This window comes from Somniosus microcephalus, chromosome 12, assembly GCF_052327205.1.
Source record: "Somniosus microcephalus isolate GS21.2 chromosome 12, FLI_Smic_1.0, whole genome shotgun sequence".
Lineage (NCBI taxonomy): Eukaryota > Metazoa > Chordata > Chondrichthyes > Squaliformes > Somniosidae > Somniosus > Somniosus microcephalus.
Window position 1 is genome coordinate 188,498,506 of NC_140998.1, and position 20,199 is coordinate 188,518,704.

Genomic DNA, 20,199 nt, shown 5'->3' on the forward strand with positions numbered 1-20,199 from the left:
TATTTCGCTCTCAAGCCCAATGTGATATTCTAACATATTATGATCACTCTTTCCCAGAGGATCCTTTACTATGAGATAACTGAAGTCTCCCATCCCTGGTATGATTCACACAGATTTGGACACAATACTCTAGCTGAGGCCTAAATAGTGATTTATAAAGGTTTACCATAATTTCCTTGCGTTGGTACTCCATGCCTCTATTGATAAAGCCTAGGGTCCCAAATGATTATTAATAGCCTTAACAATATGCCCTGCCACTGTCAAAGATTTGATTATGTGAATCCCAAGGTGTCTGTTCCTGCACCCACTTTAAAATGTTATCATTTAATTTATGTTGCCTCTCCTCAGTTTTCCTTTCAAAATGCATCACTTCACACTGTTCTGCATTAAATTTCATCTGCCATGTAACTTCCCATTTCATTAGTCTATCTACATCTTCCTGAAAACTTCTACTATTCTTTTCACTGTTTACTACTATGGCCTCAGTGGTGTGAGAGGATTTTTCTCTCAGCACTGACACTATCAGCTGTGGGGAAGGCACTGTGAACTTTGATACACCTTTGGTCTCAGTGGAGTGAATTGCAATTGTTTCCTCTGTGGTGGTGTTTGGTGGGTTCCAGTCAGATAGAAGCATGTTTGCTTTCTCGCTTCCTGATTGTGGTGAGTCATGTTCGGGTAGTTCCGTGGCTGCACCCAGCCCTACAATAAACACACCCAGTAATCCATTCTTCATTTGTGAACAAGCTTTGTGTCATCTGCAAACATTGAAATTATGCCCCCAATTGTCAAAGTCCAGATCATAAATATGTATCAGAAAGAGCAGGGGTCCTAATACTGACCCCTGGGGGATACCACTGTATACTTCCCTCTAGTCTCAAACAAAAATTCAGCACCACTCTTTGCTTTCTGTCTCATGGCCAATTTTGAATCAACGCTAACATTCCCCCTTTGATCACATGGGCTTCAATTTTGCTGACAAGTCTATTACGTCGCACTTTATCAAACACCTTTGAGAGTATAACAGAAAACAAATGATACTTTGGCTACAGTTCCCTGTTTTGATCAGAATCCTTACATTTTGGTTCTTGTTTTGCCACCAACATTGTGGTCCATTTGATACCGAGTTCCTTGGCATATTCATCACCATACCAGACCAGCAGCTCGCACCGAGGAGGAACAGGCTTGCAAGTCCTGTAGTAAATTTTGCCGCAGTGCTGAAAGGCTACAAGGTTCTGCTCCTCCTCCTTTCTGGCACAGTTAACAAACCTGGAACATAACATACAAATATTTAAGTGGCCAAAAATAAGTTAAAATTGTAAAATGAATACAGAATGTAAAGCATATTAGTATAGCGAGTTAGAATGAGAGAACATGTCCCCAGCCATGGACAAATTTCAATTTCAAACACACTGTCAGGAGAGGACGCTCAGTGGGGACCAATCACTTCAGTGTAGATACGAAAGATAATGGCCCCAATATTTCTAAGGAGGGAGTGTCTGACGGGGGGTGGGAGAGGTGCAGCGATCCAGAAATACAGGTTTCCCGGAGTTCCTGCTGAATATAATGCCTAGAGCTGATTAAAAAATTTGGCTCGTTTTCCCAGCCACAGCCACCCAGAATGAAAGGCTGACTAGCTGTTGGGTGGGATATTGTACTGGATGGATCAAATGAAATGGGACAAATGATCTTCTTCATCCATTACTATCTTGTGATCCTCACAATACGGTATCAGTCTTCCCTCACCTCATCCAATTTGATGTAGATTCATCCTTCGCATCAATGTATTCAAAATCCTTGTTGGATTTGCTGATCTGCAGAAAAGTATTTTGATAAAAAGAATGGAATAATAAAAATTTTAAAAGCAACTTTATCTTTATATTAGACTGTCATAAGGCTTAACACGTATTGCAAGATTCTATTACATCGCCTCCCACGTCTTTGAGTAAAAATTGACCTTCCTCTTACCTGTGTTCTGTGATTATACCTTTTCATCTGAGTGCCCAGTTGAACACGATGGCTGGGACTGAAATGATGTAGCATAGGAGCTCGAAAAATAGTATAATGGTGCTGAACAGTTTCAGGAAGCTTTGTAAAGTCGGGAAAGGTCCCTGAATTACTGCATTGTCAGAGCACCAAGGATTTGGCAACTACTGTTCAATGCATTCTGAAACTAGGAATGATGAGAGTTTGTTGAGGTGATGCCTGACTCACCTCTGTTCATAAATACAATGACAGCAGGCTCTGGGAATCTCCTGGAACTGCTTTAATAGGATAATACCTGAATTAGAGCAGCAGGACTAAATTAATCAGAAGATGAACAAAGTGCAAGGGACTGGAATGTAGGCTCATTCTTAGTTGACCTTGGCTCCAGTACAAAGCCATTGGATTAAAATGATAACAGCTACAAGGTCACCCAATACCAACAGGCTCTATTCCTCAAAAACAGGAGTGGGGAATCAAGCTAAGAATGCAATAGACAGAGGCCTAGAAATTGGATAAGGCCCAAAAACAGGTGCGGGCAGCACGATGTGCCCACGCCCGTTCAAAGTAGTGCAGGCAGCACATAAAATTCATGCTGCCTGCTCATTATAATGATTGTAGCGCTGAAATGTGCTGCTGATTGTCTTAGTGCTGATTCGGGGGGCCAATATTGGGTGGAGTCTAGTGGCCAATAAAGTTTGTTCAAGGCTCTAATACAGGGGAAGTGCTTTTTTGCACAAACACCTCATTGTCATTGTGGAGAAAACCATGGCCCAATAGTCAAGAAAAAGGGCAAGGAGATTTTCTGATGTGGCACTGGAGGCCTTGATCCTGGAGGTTCTATGACATCCTCAGGTCCTCTACCAACAGGGGGCAGGAGGCCCGCGGACACAAGAAGGCTGTGGGTGGAGACTGCTGAAGCCGTCAGGATGATGAGTGTTGTCCGCAGAACCTGGATCCAGTGCTGCAAAATGTTTAGTGACCTCACATGACTGGTCAAGGTGAGTAAATGCATCTTCAAATACCATATCCCACTATCTGTGCCATGAATCGCAAACACTGTTCAATGCACCACACCCCCATCAGTCACCTACCAACAATCTCTAGCCAGCACCACTCATACATCACACACTTACCACTGCTGCAAGACTTACAGCTACATCTCACACCTTGCACAAACTGACAGCTATTCAACCATCGCAGGCACATCACCCAAACATATTGCACCACACTCACTGACACTTCCCTTTCTCTTGCAGGCCAACTTGCCGCACAACCTCCGGGAGCACCAGCAGATGGGTGAAGGGTCATCGGGTGGCAGTTCTGTCAACAAGGGCAAACGGCGATGACGAAGTCCAGCACTGCCTTCAGTGTGCCAGTGCAGCCTTCGGTCGCCTCAGGGAGAGAGTGTTTGAAGACCAGGACCTCAAACCCGGCACCAAGCTCATGGTCTACAGAGCAGTAGTGATACCCATCCTCCTGTATACCTCAGAGATATGGACCATTTACAGCAGGCACCTCAAATCACTGGAGAGGTACCACCAATGCTGCCTCCGGAAGATCCTGCAAATCCATTGGCAGGATAGGCGCAGCAACCTTAGTGTTCTCGCTCAGGCCAACATCCCCAGCATCGAAGCTTTGACCATGCTCGATCAGCTCCAATGGACAGGTCACATCATCCACATGCCCGATACGAGACTCCCAAAACAAGCGCTCTACGCGGAGCTCCGACACGGCAAGAGAGCCCCAGGCGGGCAGAGGAAATGCTTCGAGGACACCCTCAAAGTCTCCTTGAAAAAGTGCAATGTCCCCACCGACAGCTGGGAATCCCTGGCCCAAGACCACACAAAATGGAGGAGACGCATCCGGGAAGGTGCTGAACACCTAGAATCTCTTCGCCGGGAGCAAGCGGCAGCCAAGCGCAAGCAACGCAAGGAGTGTACGTCAACCCAAGCATCCCACCCACCTGCCCGCCCCTGCAACCACCATCTGCCCCACCTGTGACAGAGACTGTCGGTCCTGCATTGGACTGATCAGTCACCTGAGAACTCATGTTTAATGTGGAAGCAAGTCATCCTCGGTTCCCAGGGACTGCCTAAGAAGTAAGAAGAAGGGCAAGTCAGAATTGAGAACCTCATGGACTTGAGGGAAGTAGTGCTCGCAATAATTGTTGGGGCAGTGACAGAGTCCGTGGAGTGCGGGGAAGTGAAAAACATTGCTGATGATGACGGTATGCTTATACCTAATCCTTCTTCTCACAGCCCACTATCCCTCATCCCACAATCTCTTTTCACTTGCACGCTGCTGATGGTGTATGCATGGATATCTGGCTTTCCCTCCTACCTCAACACAACCCGACCCTTGTGCATTTCTCCTTTCAGATACCCAAGCACTTTCAGCAGCCCAGCCTGACTCTGAAGTTCTGGAGGAGGAGAGTGATGGAGGAGAAGCAAATGGCACTGTAAAGTAGCAGAAGTGCCAGGAGGCGGGAAGATGCGCTGCTTCGGGTCCCGTCTCCTGGAGGCGGGAAAGGCATTAAATACTTTTAACTGCCTGTTAACAGGCAGAAGAAAGGATTAGTGCCATTTTACCTTCACAGCTGAAGGCTTCCCGACCTCGGAGAACCCCGCCGGGTTGGAGGTGACGTGGAGGAGGTCTTCGGCAGTCGGAGGTACCTGGAAATATGATGTAGAGGTGAGTGATGGGTGCAAGTGTGGAGTGGTAAGTATGTAAGGTGAGTGACAAGTGTAAAAAAATAGTCACTTACCTTGTTTTCTTCCTACAGCCTTCATCCTTTCTGGATCGGGAGACCCGACATCCTCCTTGTCGATTTCACAGACTGGCTGTTGGATCCTCCGAACCAACAGCCATGTGAAATCTACAAATTGAAAGGTTTGATGAGTCTTGAACACAAGCACTCATCAAACTACAGAGAATGTCAGTGTTTGACAGCCTCACAGAGCTGTCAAACACTGACAATTCTTCTTTCAAGTCTTGACAGACAGAGCACGTCATCGTCAGACGTGCTGTCAGTGACTTCCTCGCTAATTGGCCTGCTGAGCCAGCAGGGCGGGCTTAACAAGGTCAATCAGGGGAAATTCCCTCTGGTTGGTCAGACGAGGATAGAGGCGGAACATTGACACAAGCAACAGTCCCGCCTCCAACTTGTCTCCATTGAGAAAATCCAGCCCATTGATGTGACGATCTGTCTCATCTAACTATCTGGGGCATGCGCAGGCAACGGCAGCACTACCGACCTCGCAAAATGGCGGCCACCGCAGGACCCACCGAAAGCAAGGCAGCCACCATTTCTCAGCAAAACCAACCTGACCGGCCAGCGCTGAGACTTCAGAATTCGCGGTCACGGAGTTGGGGAGGAATTCTAGTGAGGGATTTTGTTTCAGAGTGTGAACATGCTGCCTCAGCTGGGGGCAGGGTGGGTGGCAGAGTTTTTATAAATAGTTGGGAGTCTGCTATGGCCTCAGTGGTGTGAGAGGATTTTTCTCTCAGCACTGACACTATCAGCTGTGGGGAAGGCACTGTGAACTTTGATACACCTTTGGTCTCAGTGGGGTGAATTGCAATTGTTTCCTCTGTGGTGGTGTTTGGTGGGTTTCAGTCAGATAGAAGCATGTTTGCTTTCTCGCTTCCTGATTGTGGTGAGTCATGTTCGGGTAGTTCCGTGGCTGCAGCCAGCCCTACAATAAACACACCCAGTAATCCATTCTTCATTTGTGAACATTTCCATGTGTTGACAGGCTAGTTGAACACAAGAGGCCTCACAGCAAAGACTAATTCTGTCTTCACTCGCTGTCTACTTACCAGTAGGACTCACTGAATAGCAACCAGGAATGGGAACCTTGGATAATTTATAGAAAATAAATTCCAATAAGTCCTGAACTTTATTATAAAATAAGGAACTTCATAACGACAGCAGTCACTTACCGCCCATGAATATCCACTGACAGCCTCTGCTTCTTCATTTGATACTATTCCTTCATAGGGTCCAAAGTGAACGCCTTTGGGAATAAACTGCCCTTCATTCCATACACCAAGACCAGCTTTTCGAACTTTTGAAGTCACTATGCTGAGACCCTCCGGAAGGGTTAAACGTGCTCTGTCTGGCTGACCGAATTCCACCACCATGTCGTTTAGGAACACTGCAGGGCCATGCACAGGGCATTCTTCAATAAAAAATGTCTCGCAGTCTTCACAAACTAACACATAAAATACAAATTAAAGATGGATCAGGATCTCAATTCATTATTCAGTGTTCATGAAGGTAAAAGGTGCTAGTACTGAGAAAGGATAGATTACCTATCGTAGATTGATTTGCCTCATTGTTTGATTGCAATTCAGTCTGCACACACGATATTTCCATGATCTATCAGCTGGTGAAAACACTTGGGGCATCTTCCCTCTATGAAAATTACACCCAGTGCCAGTCAGATCTTCCCCCACTCTGTTGTATACAAGGGCTTGTTCTGGGCGACATGTTCGGTTCTTTACTCCAAGAAGGCAGTACTGACCACAATTAATAACAGCATTGCAAAAACTGTCAACAGTATCTCCAGGCTGTGCCGCACCAGATAAGATTGGAGTGGGCAGGAAGGGAATTTTGCACAAGGAGGCTGAATTACCTCCTATAGCTACCTCATTCTTTGCATGAAGTTCAACCTGCACATCCAGTAACAAAAGTCCCTCTAAACTATCAGGCAAATCACACTAGGGGACAGTGTCACTTCTCAAATTTGCCCTTTCAGTTATGCCATCATCTTGTCCCCACACCCCTTCCCAAACCATGCTGACTCCCAACTTAATTCTGGCTGCACCGTCAATTCTTCGGAGATGGTCATTGCTTGCTGTTCATAAGTTTGAATGCTAGCTGCCGCTTGTCAGCCCAAGCCTGGATTTTGTCCAGGTCCTGCTGCAGGCTGGCATAGGATGCTTCAATATCTTAGACAAGGAGCTGCTATTCCCTGTAATCAGGGGCCATTAGTTTATAATTACTGAAAGTCCTATTCTATTTTATTACAAGATTCCAGAATTATTATCAATAGTTTGGGGATCATATTTGTGATTGTTTTTCCTCAGTGAAAAAGAACAATCGGTGCCTGTTTGTGGGCAAACACAGGCCTGCACTCCTGTCCCACCACTCTGACATGCTGCATTGCTCCACCAATCCCCTGGCCTACCAAGGCCCCTATGTCATCACACCAAAACGCCCAATAAATTATTCCTGCCCTGAGGAAATGGATAGGTTACTTTGCACATACACAGGTAATCATTGTCACAAAGTTCCCTTTCTTCAGTATCAACTTTTCTCTCTCTATTTCTGAAACTGTATCTTCTGCTTTCAGTCTTTTTGGTTGTTTCTTCATTTGCTGACCCCAAGATCTTTCCAGTACAGAGAACTATGAAATAAATCAAAAAGATCATGAAGAAAAATTGAACCAATTAATTTTAATATTCTTGCATGTAAGGTTTGTTTCTGGTTACACAGAAGATGCTGAAGACATTTACATAATAATGCAAGACATTGTGTTAATCTGATTTGAATGACTACGGTAGTGGTCACATTATCAACATAGAGCATCTCTTCCTCATTAAAAAAAAAATTATTCAAAATAGTAATACTTTACTGAAATCCTTTATTCCAGGACAAATACCTTTATTGGATTTGCTACAAGATTCATTTTCACAAAGCAAGGTGCTCGTTTCTCTTTTGATCTTTTTAACTGGAGCTGTCTCTTCCATCGCTGAGGCATTGTCCTGAGTGAAGCCCCTGGAAACTTCAGCTTTATCCTCTTCTGAATGGGATGCCATCTGTGATGGGGCTTTTTGGTTCTGAAATGCAGAATTTGACGGTAAAACTGTATCTCACTGCTTCTGAATTAAAGAATAGCTGCCTCAAGTCTGCCTGTATTACTAAAGAGATTGTGTACAAGTCAAAGTGTTTGTCTATTTTTCCTGTCCATTAGTTGTTTTCGAATATTTAATAAACAAAGCTACCCAACTACCCGTTGGATAAATGCAGTTGCTCCCCAGTGTAGCACTGGGCCACATATGTCAGAAAGTTCACATGTTTGATACCGTACTCCTGTGTTAAGTTTGCTGATCTCAGCAAATGTGGTAAACTTAATAGAATCATAGAATGGTTACAGCACAGAAGTAGGCGATTTAGCCTGTCGAGCCCATGCTGGCTCTCTGCAAGAGCACTTCAGCTAGTCCCACTCCCTGCCCTTTCCCCAGAGCCCTGCACATTTATTTCCTTCAGGTACTTATCCAATTCCCTATTGAAAGCCACAATGAATCTGCCTCCACCACCCTTTCAGGCAGTGAATTCCAGATCCTAACCACTCGCTGCGTAAAACAGTTTTCCTCATGTCGCCTTTGGTTCTTTTGCCAATCACCTTACATCTGTGTCCTCTGATTCTCGACCCTTCCGCCAATGGGAACAGTTTCTATCTTCTATGTTTCTATGTTTCTCTCTATCTACTCTGTTTAAACCCCTCATGAATTTGAACTCTTCTATCAAATCTCATCTCAACCATCTCTGGAATGAGAAGAACAACCCCAGCTTCTCCAGTCTATCCACATAACTGAAGTCCTTCATCCCTGGAACCATTCTCTAAGGCTTTCGCATCCTTCCTAAAGTGCGGTGCCCAGAATTGGACTGAATACTCCAGTTGAGGCCGAACCAGTGTTTTATAAAGGTTCATCATAACTTCCTTGCTTTTGTACTCTATGCCTCTATTTATGAAGCCCAGGATCCCTTATGCTTTTTTAACCACGTTCTCAACCTGCCTTGCCACCTTCAACGATTTGTGTACATATACCCCCAGGTCTCTGTTCATGCACCCCCTTTAGAATTGTACCCTTTACATTATATTGCCTCTCCTTGTTCTTCCTTCCAAAATGTATCACTTCGCACTTTTCTGCATTAAATTTCATCTGCCACGTGTCCGCCCATTCCACCAGGCTGTCTATCGTCTTGAAGTCTATCACTATCCTCCTTACTGTTCAGTATACTTCCAAGTTCTGTGTCACCTGCAAATTGTGCCCTGTACACCCAAGTCTAATTACAATTTACCTCAGCACCCTTTTGCAAGGGAGGGAATAAAATTAGCCAGGATTCCCACTAAATGCTAACTAATCATCAGTTGTGGAAAGGGTCTCTGCGTGTATACAAAAAAAGGGACAGATCTACTCCAACAATGATGAGTCTAACACATGAAGAACAGCCATTTAGGAAATGCCATCAGGGCTGCACATTAAGTCAGCCTAGACTTAGGAAGCATGAATCAGTGCATTCAGGAAAATGGGAGAGGAGATTAGATGCATAGTTTTACTACTTCAGCTTCGGTCTTCACAAACCACCCACAATCCCTAAAAGAGAGGTAGGGCTTGAGATTCGGTAGCCTCCAAAAATGGGTGGTTGGATTGCGCAGTGGAGTCACGAACCAGGTGGTCAAGAGATAGCCCTTGTCGCCCAGTAGCCACCCACTGGTTTGTCTTGGTGTCTCAAAGACCAAGGGAGTAGCAGACTGGCACAGAATAAAAGCATCATGACTGCTGCCAGGATACTGGGCATTCACCATCATGATATGCTGAGCATGGTCACACACCAACTGCACATTTAGCGAGTGGTAACCTCTGCGGTTGTGGTATAACTCAGCATTATACAGATTAAGTTAACGGCCAAAACTGTGGCAAATGGATTTCAATGTAGGCAAGTGAGAGGTTATCCTCTTTGGACCTAAAAAGGATAGACCAGGATACTTTCTAAATGATGAAAAGCTAAAAACAATGGCGGTCCAAAGAGACTTGGGGGTCCAGGTACAAACATCATTAAAATGTCATGAACAGGTACAGAAAATAATTTAAAAGGCTAATGGAGTGCTGGCCTTTATATCTAGAGGACTAGAGTACAGGGGGTAGAAGTCATGCTGCAGCGATACAAAACCCTGGTTAGACCACACCTGGAGTACTGTGAGCAGTTCTGGGAACCACATCTTAGGAAGGATATATTGGCCTTGGTAGGAGGGCAGCATAGGTTTACCAGAATGATACCCAGACTTCAAGGTTAAGTGACAAGGAGAGATTACACAAATTAGGGTTGTATTCCCTAGAATTTAGAAGGTTAAGGGGTGATCTGATCAAAGTTTTCAAAGTATTAAGGGGAACAGATAGGGTAGATAGAGAGAAACTATTTCCGCTGGTTGGGGATTCAAGGACTGGGGGCATAGTCTAAAAATCCACTCACCACCACTTTTAAAATTATTCTTCCTCTCTTTCTTTAAGCGCACACGCACATTCCACAGCCAATTGCAACCAAATAACCTACAGCAGGATTTCGGTACTTGTTTTTGAGCGATTTAAGGACACCCATAGTGAATGCCTCCGATTCCTCTCAGCTCAGTGCGACATTATTCACACTCACCTGAACGTCATGGTCGAGATCAGTCTCGTAACTTCAGGGAACACAGGAACAGGAATAGTCCACTGAACATGTTGTTAAGTATGTTAGATAAAACCCTTGAACCCCATTCATGTTTTGCCACCATCACCATTCACTTAATATCCTGACAACCCAAGAATCTATCACCTTTTAAATAACTGAATTAAATCTGCACCAATAGCCTCCTGTGGTAGTGCATTTCACATTCCCATAACATTTTGCTTTAAGAATGTTTTCCTGGATTAACTTTTCAATAGCTTAGTTTTAAATTTATGTCCCTTTCTTACAGATTTCACGATCAACAAAATTACTTTTGGAAATCATCTATCTTGTCAATTCCCTTTTTAATTATTACACAGGATGTGGTCAATGCTAACAAGACCATCTTTAATGTCCATCCCTAGTTGCCTTGAGAAGATGGTGGTGGACCTTCTTTTGAAACACCTCGATCAGATCACTCATGTTTCGGGAGATTTGCTCAGTCTCTGATCAGACATAAGGTAATACATGGAACAGGAAAGACAAATCCACAGCAGTACTTTCAGTTAAATTGTAACTACAAGACTAGGATAAACCTGGTAAAAGAGTTCAGAACGAAGGTCACAGCAGGAATTATCAGTACCTGAAATGGTTGCCTGGGGAGGGTAGTAGAGGCAAAAAACAAAAATGAATTAATTTAAGCAGTTAGATATTGTGATAAGGGAATCTTAAGTTTCTACTGGAAGGATAACTTCGATGGGTCAAATGGTCTCACTGCTCAATATTAATGTTAGTGATCCAATCTAAACACTGGGGAACTCAGCCACTCCCTACTGACAGTATTAATGTGATTGGTATCTTTTGGGACTGAGCAGCTGAATCTTCCCCATCTCAAGTTGCAAACAATACATTTCTCCAGCATTTTCTTTCTGGTTTCCATTTGAAATCTCCCCTCATCTCACCTCCGATTTGCTCTTCTCAGACATGGCCTTGCCCTCTTCAGTATCTTCCCTGTCACTCTGAGTTTTGCCCATCCCTTCCTGAGGTTGGCCACCTTATTTACTCAACTTTTCCCTCCAATTTTTGTGCCCTTCTCGATCCCTCAAGTCTTTTCAATGGTTTTGCCCCTGGGTCTACTTTTTTCTGTCACCTCACGGGGCTAAAATGAAGCCCAATGTGAGTGAAAGACTTTCCTGTCAGCAGCACTGTTTAGTTTATGTGGCACTAATATCTGAAGCGGTCTTTTCTTCTGACTTTCCCTCAGACTAACACGACCTGAGTCTCTTTCTCACTAAAAGTAACCCTGCCAGCACCTGGGTTTTCTTCAGGATATTTTTTCTTCCTTTGCTGGTCAGAAATAATGTTTGACCGGATTATTTTTTGTTCAGCTGCAATCCCTCAGCATTTGCCCTAAAACATGTGAAGTGAGTGAGAATGTGCTTTCCCCGCCCAGTCCTCCTCCTTCTCCTCCCCTTTGAACCAAGATGGCAGCGCGGGGACGTCCCACATTCCTTCACCAAGATGGCGGCGGGTTGCCGGAGTAACCCGGGTTTGTAGCTGGGGAGAAATCCTTCAGCAAGGTGGTGGACAGTCGCCCCGCTCACCCGGGGGCGGGGCCGGGCCTGGCGCTGCGACGCAAACACGAGGCCCCGCGGGGTCTTATTCCCGCCCTTTGTCTTTGGGCCTTGGTTCAAAGGCGCGCGCTCGGCCTCCCTGGACGTGTGAGGCGGGCTGTCTCGTCACGCCGGCACTCGCGCCCTGCTCAACCCTCAGTCGCAGCGCTCTGGTTGGCCGCAGCGCTGCTCACATGTCGCCCTTCTGTTGGCCCCGCCCCGGGGGAGGCGGGGCTATAAATAGAGGCGGTGTCGCCTGGCAACGGGCAGAAAGCGGGAGGCTGCAGGATGGGGGAGGAAGAGGAAGAGGAAGAGTGAGTGAGTGTGAGTGTGAGTGTGTGTGGCTGGGCGGGCAGGCAAAGCACATTCTCACTCACTTCACACGTTTTAGGGCAAATGCTGAGGGATTGCAGCTGAACAAAAAATAATCCGGTCAAACATTATTTCTCAAGAAAAGGAACAAAAATATTCTGAGGAAAAAACAGGAGCTGGCAGGGTTACTTTTAGTCAGAAAGAGACTCAGGTCGTGTTAGTCTGAGGGAAAGTCAGAAGAAAAGACCGCTTCAGATATTAGTGCCACATAAACTAAACACTGCTGCTGACAGGAAAGTCTTTCACTCACATTGAGCTTCATTTTAGCCCCGTGAGGTGACAGAAAAAGGAAGAAATAATCTTCCCGGGGGCAAAACCATTGAAAAGACTGAGGGATCGAGAAGGGCACAAAAATTGGAGGGAAAAGTTGAGTAAATAAGGTGGCCAACCTCAGGAAGGGATGGGCAAAACTCAGAGTGACAGGGAAGATACTGAAGAGGGCAAGGCCATGTCTGAGAAGAGCAAATCGGAGGTGAGATGAGGGCAGATTTCAAATGGAAACCAGAAAGAAAATGCTGGAGAAATGTTTTGTTTGCAACTTGAGATGGGGAAGATTCAGTTGCTCAGTCCCAAAAGTTACCAATCACATTAATACTGTCAGTAGGGAGTGGCTGAGTTCCCCAGTGTTTAGATTGGATCACTAACATTAGTATTGAGCAGTGAGACCATTTGGCCCATCGAACTTATCCTTCCAGTAGAAACTTAAGATTCCCTTATCACAATATCTAACTGCTTAAATTAATTTATTTTTGTTTTTTGCCTCTACTACCCTCCCCAGGCGACCATTTCAGGTACTGATAATTCCTGCTGTGACCGTCGTTCTGAACTTCTCTTTTACCAGGTTTATACTAGTCTTGTAGTTAAATTTAACTGAAAGTACTGCTGTGGATTTGTCTTTCCTGTTCCATTTAGTACCTTGGGTCTGATCAGGGACTGAGCAAATCTTCCGAAACACGAGGAGTGATCTGATCGAGGTGTTTCAAAAGAAGGTCCACCACCAGCTCCTCAAGGCAACTAGGGATGGACATTAAAGATGGTCAAGTTAGCATTGACCACATCCTGTGTAATAATTAAAAAGGGAATTGACAGGATAGATGATTTCCAAAAGTAATTTTGCTGATTGTGAAATCTGTAAGAAAGGGACATAAATTTAAAACTAAAACTAAGCTATTGAAAAGTTAATCCAGGAAAACATTCTTAAAGCAAAATGTTAGGCGAATGTGAAACGCACTACCACAGGAGGCCATTGATGCAGATTTAATTCAGGTATTTAAAAGGTGATAGATTCTTGGGTTGTCAGGATATTAAGTGAATGGTGATAGTGGCGAAACATGAATGAGGTTAAAGGGTTGGATCTAACATACTTAACAACATGCTCAGTGGACTATTCCTGTTCCTGTATTCCTTGAAGTTACGAGACTGATCTCGACCATGACGTTCAGGTGAGTGTGAATAATGTTGCACTGAGCTGAGAGGAATCTGAGGCATTCACTATGGGTGTCCTTGAACTCGCTTAAAAACAGAGGTACCAAAATCCTGCTGTAGGTTATTTGGTTACAATTGGCTGTGGAATGCGCATGTGCGCATAAAGAAAGAGGAAGAATAATTTTAAAAAGTGGTGGTGAGTGGAAGCATTTTTAGCCATTTTGTTTTGCCTCTCCAGGCATTCTCTGGCGCATGTTAACACCACAATTAGTTGTAGAAGGTCTTGTGAGGCAACTTCCCTTCAAGACATTTCAACATCATGATGCCATAATAATTACTCTGCTCGTAATAAAGATTGACTGTGCCCTTGGAGCAAATGTCACTGGCCCAGAAATTCGGTTCCCAATGCGTGAGTACGCACGGGGTATTCACGCTTAGACCCAACGACAGTGCCAGTTTCGTGCATGCACTGCGAACGCGCGGGAAACCAGCACTTCCATTCCCCTGAAAGAAGGGGTTGACAGGTGGAACGCGTGTGCTGGAGAGGCAGCGCGTACGCATCGAACTTACGTTTTTTTTGCAGGTTTCTCTGGGAGGGTAAGTCTCCAGCAGTTACACTTTTAAAAAGCAGGCGCAAGGCCTGCTTTTAACAAGGCAAGTGGTGAATTAATTAAAATGAAAACATTTTTTGTACAGGTTTATTATTTTTAAATACTTTAAAGAAAGGTAAGTTTATTTTTAGCCCCGTTAGAAAATGTAATTAATTTTTTCAAAAATTTAAATTATTGTTTAAAATAGTTATTTCATGTAATTTATAGTTTATTTTAAAAATGTGATTTAAAAAAAAAAAAAAAAATTATTTGAGCTTTTAGTGATGTTTTGAGGCTTATAGTATTTATAGGTTTGACAGCTCTTCCTGTCAAACTTATGAATGAAGCATTCCCTGCTACCATTGGCACTCCATGGCCCACGTGATCCCAGGGGACGCATTGAACTAACTTCGCCCCTGGGATACGCAAGCACTGCGCGCTGGCAGTTGGAGGAGGCCTAGGATCGGAATCCCACGCGGGCCCACAGCTCAACGGGCAGCGCGCTAGCTAAGTGCAGGTTGGGGGCTTGCACCCGCGGGAAGCCCCCGACCCGAATTTCTGGGCCATTGTCTTCACTGGACAAAAAAGACGCCAGTGGATTTGTTGTTAATTATGTTTTCAAGAACCAAGCTCAAAGAATGATAGAATTGTACAAAGACTTTGACCCCAGCAGATCTTCCATCAACACAGTGCCCTTAAATAAACAATCACTCTTTTGGTCTCATCCTGAGGAGGTCATATCTGCAAATCTTGACTAAATGATTCTCCCCGGTGCCATAGATATTCAAGGCTGGGCCTTTGATTGCCCCCAGAGAGCTCCACATTGTCAAACTGACCAATGTTGAGCCATTGGATCCCAGCAGAAGCTTGTGACTTGGGAACACATCTCGTTCAACTCTCAGGTCCTACTGAGTGGTTTCTTCTACTGACTGGTGAACTCTGCACTGTTGGTGAAGTGCAAGATCCTCACAAGTTTACTTCCTTTCTGTGTCTTGTATTGCCATTTCATGGGCACCTTTTGTCAGTCTGCTCTTTACAACTCCTGAGGGCCATCTGTGCTTTCATGATCTAGAGTCTGCGGGGGATTGAGTGCACTCATGGTACATTCTGAATGACGGGAGCTGATTTTGGTGGGTGTGGGAGTTACTCTATCAACACCTTTATTTATGTGTGTGCAGCAAGCATTGTTAACCTGGTTCCTACTCTGAACTAATTTCAAACATCTCTGAGGCAGCATTCGCTATGACAATACTGGTGGCCTAGATACCAGCACACAATGGTGTTTTTTGACCTTTATTTAGCTATGCTTGTGTGAAATGCCTGTCTGTCTTGTATAGTCCTTTATAAAGCTTTTACTAGCACCTTATCAACAGGTGAACAAGTTCCTGGAATTTCAGATTCTCTATTAATTGAGACATTGTCGAACTAATACAGAGCCCTAATGTTTGTAGCTGCCTTGTATCAGACAGCCCCAGGAAAGTTCTTGTCTCCATAACTACACAGTTACTTAGATACTGATGTACCTTTTGCGTGAAGAGACTCAGATTACACCAGAGCTTCCTTTATGTTCTTGGACTGAAGATGTTCTGTTTGTCATTCTAAGTGATTGACTATGACAAAAGTAAACTATCACACCTTGTCCTTCCCGACCTGTCTCCAGCCTTTGACACGGTTGACCATAGCATCCTCCTCCAGCGCCTCTCCACCGTCGTCCAGCTGGGTGGGTCTGCACTCGCCTAGATCCATTCTTATCTATCTAATCATAGCCAGAGAATCACCTGCAATGGCTTTTCTTCCCGCTGCCACGCCATTACCTCTGGTGGCCGCCCAAGGATCTATCCTTGGCCCCCTTCTATTTCTCATCTTCAAGCTGCCCCAAGGCAACATCATCTGAAAACACAGCGTCAGTTTCCAAATGTACACTAACGACACCCAGCTCTACCTCACCACCACCTCTTTCGACCCCTCCACAGCCTTTAAATTGTCAGTCCGCTCGTCCAATATCCAGTACTGGATGAGCAGTACCTTCCTCTCACTAAATATGGGGAGGACCGAAGCCATTATCTTCAGTCCACGAAACAAACTCCATCCCTCTCCCTGGCAATTGTCTGAGGCTGAATCAGACTGTTCGCAATCTTGGTTTCATATTTGATCCCGAGATGAGCATCTGACCACATATCTGCACCATCACCAAGACCGCCTATTTCCACCTCTGGAAGATCGCCCGACTCGGCCCCTGCCTCAGTTCATCTGCTGCTGAAACCCTCATCCATGCCTTTGTTACCTCTAGACTTGATTATTCAACGTACGCCTGGCCAGCCTTGCACTTTCTACTCTCCTCAAACTTGAGGTCATCCAAACCTCTGCTGCCTGTGTCCCAACTTGCACCAAGTCCCAGTGACCCATCACCCCTGTGTTTTCTGACCTACATTGGCTCCCCGTTAAGCAACGCCAAAAATTCTCATGCTTATTTTCAAATCCCTACATGGCCTTACCCCTCCCTATCTCTGTAATCTCCTCCAGCAATGTGGAAATATGATTTTGCCCTTACTAGTGCATGATGGGATACTTGACATCTAATGTATTTTTGTACTATTGCCTGTGGACTAAAACTGAGTCAGCAGCAACTAACGTAATCTTCTGACCTATTGCAATTAAGTTAATCACAACCTGCCAGAACAATACATTGCAGAACTATTGGGTAACCGCACTGCTAATGACATCTGGCCAAAGAATGAAAACAATTCTGTTAAAGGTCAATCTCGTTTCTCTTTATCTGCATGAATCCTGAAATAGCTTTGTACAGAGTTGACTAGCTAACTTTTATACATGATCATATTGAACTTGTGTTCTTCACTGTATAAATATGATAATCAGACATGAGTGAGCAAATCATTTTTTTGGTAACAAGATTCAGACAAAACCTCCTGACAGAATATAATTAACTAACTTTGTCTGAAGACATTTCTGTCCTGCTGACCTTTTGATTGTCCTTGTTTAAACTCTTAATGTGTTTAAGATGATACAATACCATTACATGTGATCGATGGAACGCTTGCTTGTTTGAGTGTATAAATATGCTGCATTCGCTGATGTCCTTTAGAGATGTTGGCCTAGCCTTTGTCCAGGCAGCTCTCTCCTTGTATACACTTGTATGCAAGTAAAATAAAGCTTTTGCTTATCTGACGGTACAGTTTGTTTCAGAGTCTTACTCGGAGTCGAGACTTCGACAAGCCCCACAAAATCCGAAATATCTACACTCCTCTAATTCTGGCCATCCCCAATTTTAATTGCTCCACCGTTGGCGGCTGTGCATTCAGCTACCAAAGCTTTAAGCTCTGGATTTCCCTCCCTAAACCCCTCTGTTTCTCTACCGCTCTTTCCACATTTAAGAAGCTCCTTAAAACCTACCTCTTTGACCAAGCTCTGCCCTCATATCTGTTTGTGTCTCGGTGTCAAATTTTGATTAAAAATGCTCCTGTGAAGCACCTTGGGATGTTTAACTACATTAAATGAGCTATATAAATACAATTTTGTTGTGATACCTCTTCAGAACTTGTGTTGTCAATGGTCTCTTCATCCGTGTCCATTGGGTCAGCTGGTAGAGGTGGGCTGGGCCTCTGCTCTGGAATTGAAGATGATTGGTGCATCAAAACCTTCTCTAAAGGTTTCTGCTGTAGCCACTTCCTTCTCAAATATAGCTGGTGACAGATGCTTCCCTTTCGAAGATGACTACTGAAGATTCATCCTGGCATATGAGCTGGCTACTACTCTGTTCCCTCAGAGTCTGGCATGAAAGAAGTGTATCATATCCTTCTCTACCAGGCAGGCTTTTTGGGTGAAATGAACTGATAGTTGGGCTTGCCCAGCTTTATTTTTAGTGTACCATAGTACAAAGATCATATGGACAACAACCACACCATCATGACATTGACGTGTTTTGTAGGGAGGCTGCCCTTTATGTGATTTTATACCAGCGATTAGTGCCAGCCCACTCTAGTGATGGCAGGATAGTCTTGTAAAGAATGGCAGATCTGACTGGGCAGCTAATCCCACATTTGTAGAACTTTAGTTTGTGGAGATTACAGATTTTGATGCCTAGATGTAACAGGAATCACATTCATTTTATTTTTTCAGATTATAGACAAGTTTAAAGACATTGCCGTTCATTTTTCCAAAGATGAATGGGCAGAGCTGAGTGAATGGGAAAAGATCCGTTATAAGAATGTGAAGCGGAACTATGAAGCCATGCTTGCAATAGGTTTGTACAGAATCCATTTTTAAAATTCCTTTCTACATTTCTCCCTTCCTCTCCTGAACACTTTGATACGTACTGGCATACGTTCCTTCCAATATTGCACCCAAGTAGATATTCTCCTCATGTGAGGTCAGACATTGTGCCTGGGATTTTCCATTTCACCATTGCTTGCACACATTAGGAACACATATCAGGAAATCCAGTATCCTCGGCCTGTGATACTCTGAATATTAATTTAATGGCTGTAAAGTTACTGGCTGATGTTCAGAATTTCCCAATATATGCTCCTTATGAGGGTCAGGAGTGCTGAAGCAAAAAATCCTGTCTGAGAGTTGGTGGACAGCAAAGCTGATCCTGAATCTGCCTTCATCTGACCAGCACACATGTATTTTTCAGCAGAAAAACTGGATAGTGACCAAGAGTGAAACTCCTGACTGATATTTTTACCCCTTCCTAACCCGAAGTGAGGCCACTTTTAACATTTCTGTTGTCACTGTGGCTGAGATGAGCTAACTGCACAGGTCAGGCATCAAACCTGGGTCTTTCTGACCCTGTTCCATTCTTAGACAGTACATTTTACCAAATAAGCTATTTGGAGAGCCTGATAGTATTCAGCTTCTGGGATTCATTCGAATCCTACTAATTCTCCCAGGCAAGCACTGAATGTTGCTAAAATGGCGATTGAGTGCCATTCTATGCACCAGTCGTTGCTGTTTTGAACCAGGCGATAGAATACGTACACTTTTTCCTTTCATTTTCCCTTCCCTGAGAGAAGAGTTTCCAAACCAACCCTGCAACACAATCTCCATTAACTGATTTCCAATAGATATTGGAGATTTTACACTGCAATCAAAAGCAATGACTTATCTCAATGAGATGATGGTGTTCATAGATAGCACAAAGCCATATTCAGTGGCCCCCAGTTACCCCTTATTAGCATGAGTTTAAACTTTAGAACTAGTTGCTAGACACAGCCTGGCAACATATTTGTGTGGAAATTGCCCTGAATGGAGAATGTGCCCACAACTCAATGCTCCCATTCATATAGGGAGGGATTGCCCTGGTTAAGGTTACGGTTGCATAGTGGTTCTGTTACTGGACTAGTAATCCAGAGGCCTGGACTAATGATCCAGCGACATGAATTCAAATCACACGATGGCAGCTGGAGAATTTAAATTCAATTAATTAAATAAATCTGGAATAAAAAGCTAGTGTCAGTAATGGTGACCATGAAACTACCGGATTGTCATAAAAACCCATCTGGTTCCCTAATGTCCTTTAGGGAAGGAAATCTGCCATCCTTACCTGGTCTGGCCTATATGTGACTGCAGACCTACAACAATGTGGTTGACTCTGAACTGCCCTCTGAAATGACGGCTCACCACCACCTTCTGAAGGGCCATTAGGGATGGGCAAAACATGCGGGCCTTGCCAGCGACGCCCACATCCCGTGAATCAATTAAAAAAGGGTTGCTATATGTAGTGGCATCAGAAGCACATTGATGTTCAATGCATTTACAG

General features: G+C 44.3%; 2 protein-coding genes and 1 pseudogene across 3 annotated transcripts in view; 1 reads left to right on the forward strand and 2 right to left on the reverse strand.

Moving 5' to 3' along the window:
* The window catches only part of LOC147109776 (large ribosomal subunit protein bL17m-like), a 642,401-nt gene that overhangs the window by 76,838 nt on the left and 545,364 nt on the right, over positions 1-20,199 (reverse strand). The gene's annotated exons all lie outside the window — the stretch shown is intronic.
* Positions 1,044-11,454, reverse strand: LOC147109777 (histone-lysine N-methyltransferase PRDM7-like). Its single transcript, XM_086002372.1, has 6 exons — positions 11,383-11,454; positions 7,650-7,827; positions 7,257-7,394; positions 5,926-6,197; positions 1,744-1,811; positions 1,044-1,266 (listed from the first exon to the last, which is right to left on the reverse strand). The coding sequence occupies exons 1-6, from the start codon at positions 11,452-11,454 to the stop codon at positions 1,044-1,046; spliced, it is 951 nt and encodes a 316-aa protein (XP_085858498.1).
* The window catches only part of LOC147109778 (rap guanine nucleotide exchange factor 2-like), a 149,600-nt pseudogene continuing 142,206 nt past the window's right edge, over positions 12,806-20,199 (forward strand). The window contains exons 1-2 of the transcript XR_015080153.1: positions 12,806-12,877; positions 18,558-18,681. The product of XR_015080153.1 is annotated as a rap guanine nucleotide exchange factor 2-like (transcript). The remainder of the gene's footprint in view (positions 12,878-18,557; positions 18,682-20,199) is intronic.

Coding starts and splice junctions, on each gene's coding strand:
- LOC147109777 (XM_086002372.1), bottom strand. CDS start 11,454: ATGGGCAAAACTCAGAGTGACAGGGAAGATACTGAAGAGGGCAAGGCC. Junction 7,828..11,382: donor CTGAGAAGAGCAAATCGGAG/GTGAGATGAGGG, acceptor TCTGCATTTCAG/AACCAAAAAGCCCCATCACA. Junction 1,812..5,925: donor TCAGTGGATATTCATGGGCG/GTAAGTGACTGC, acceptor ACTTTTCTGCAG/ATCAGCAAATCCAACAAGGA.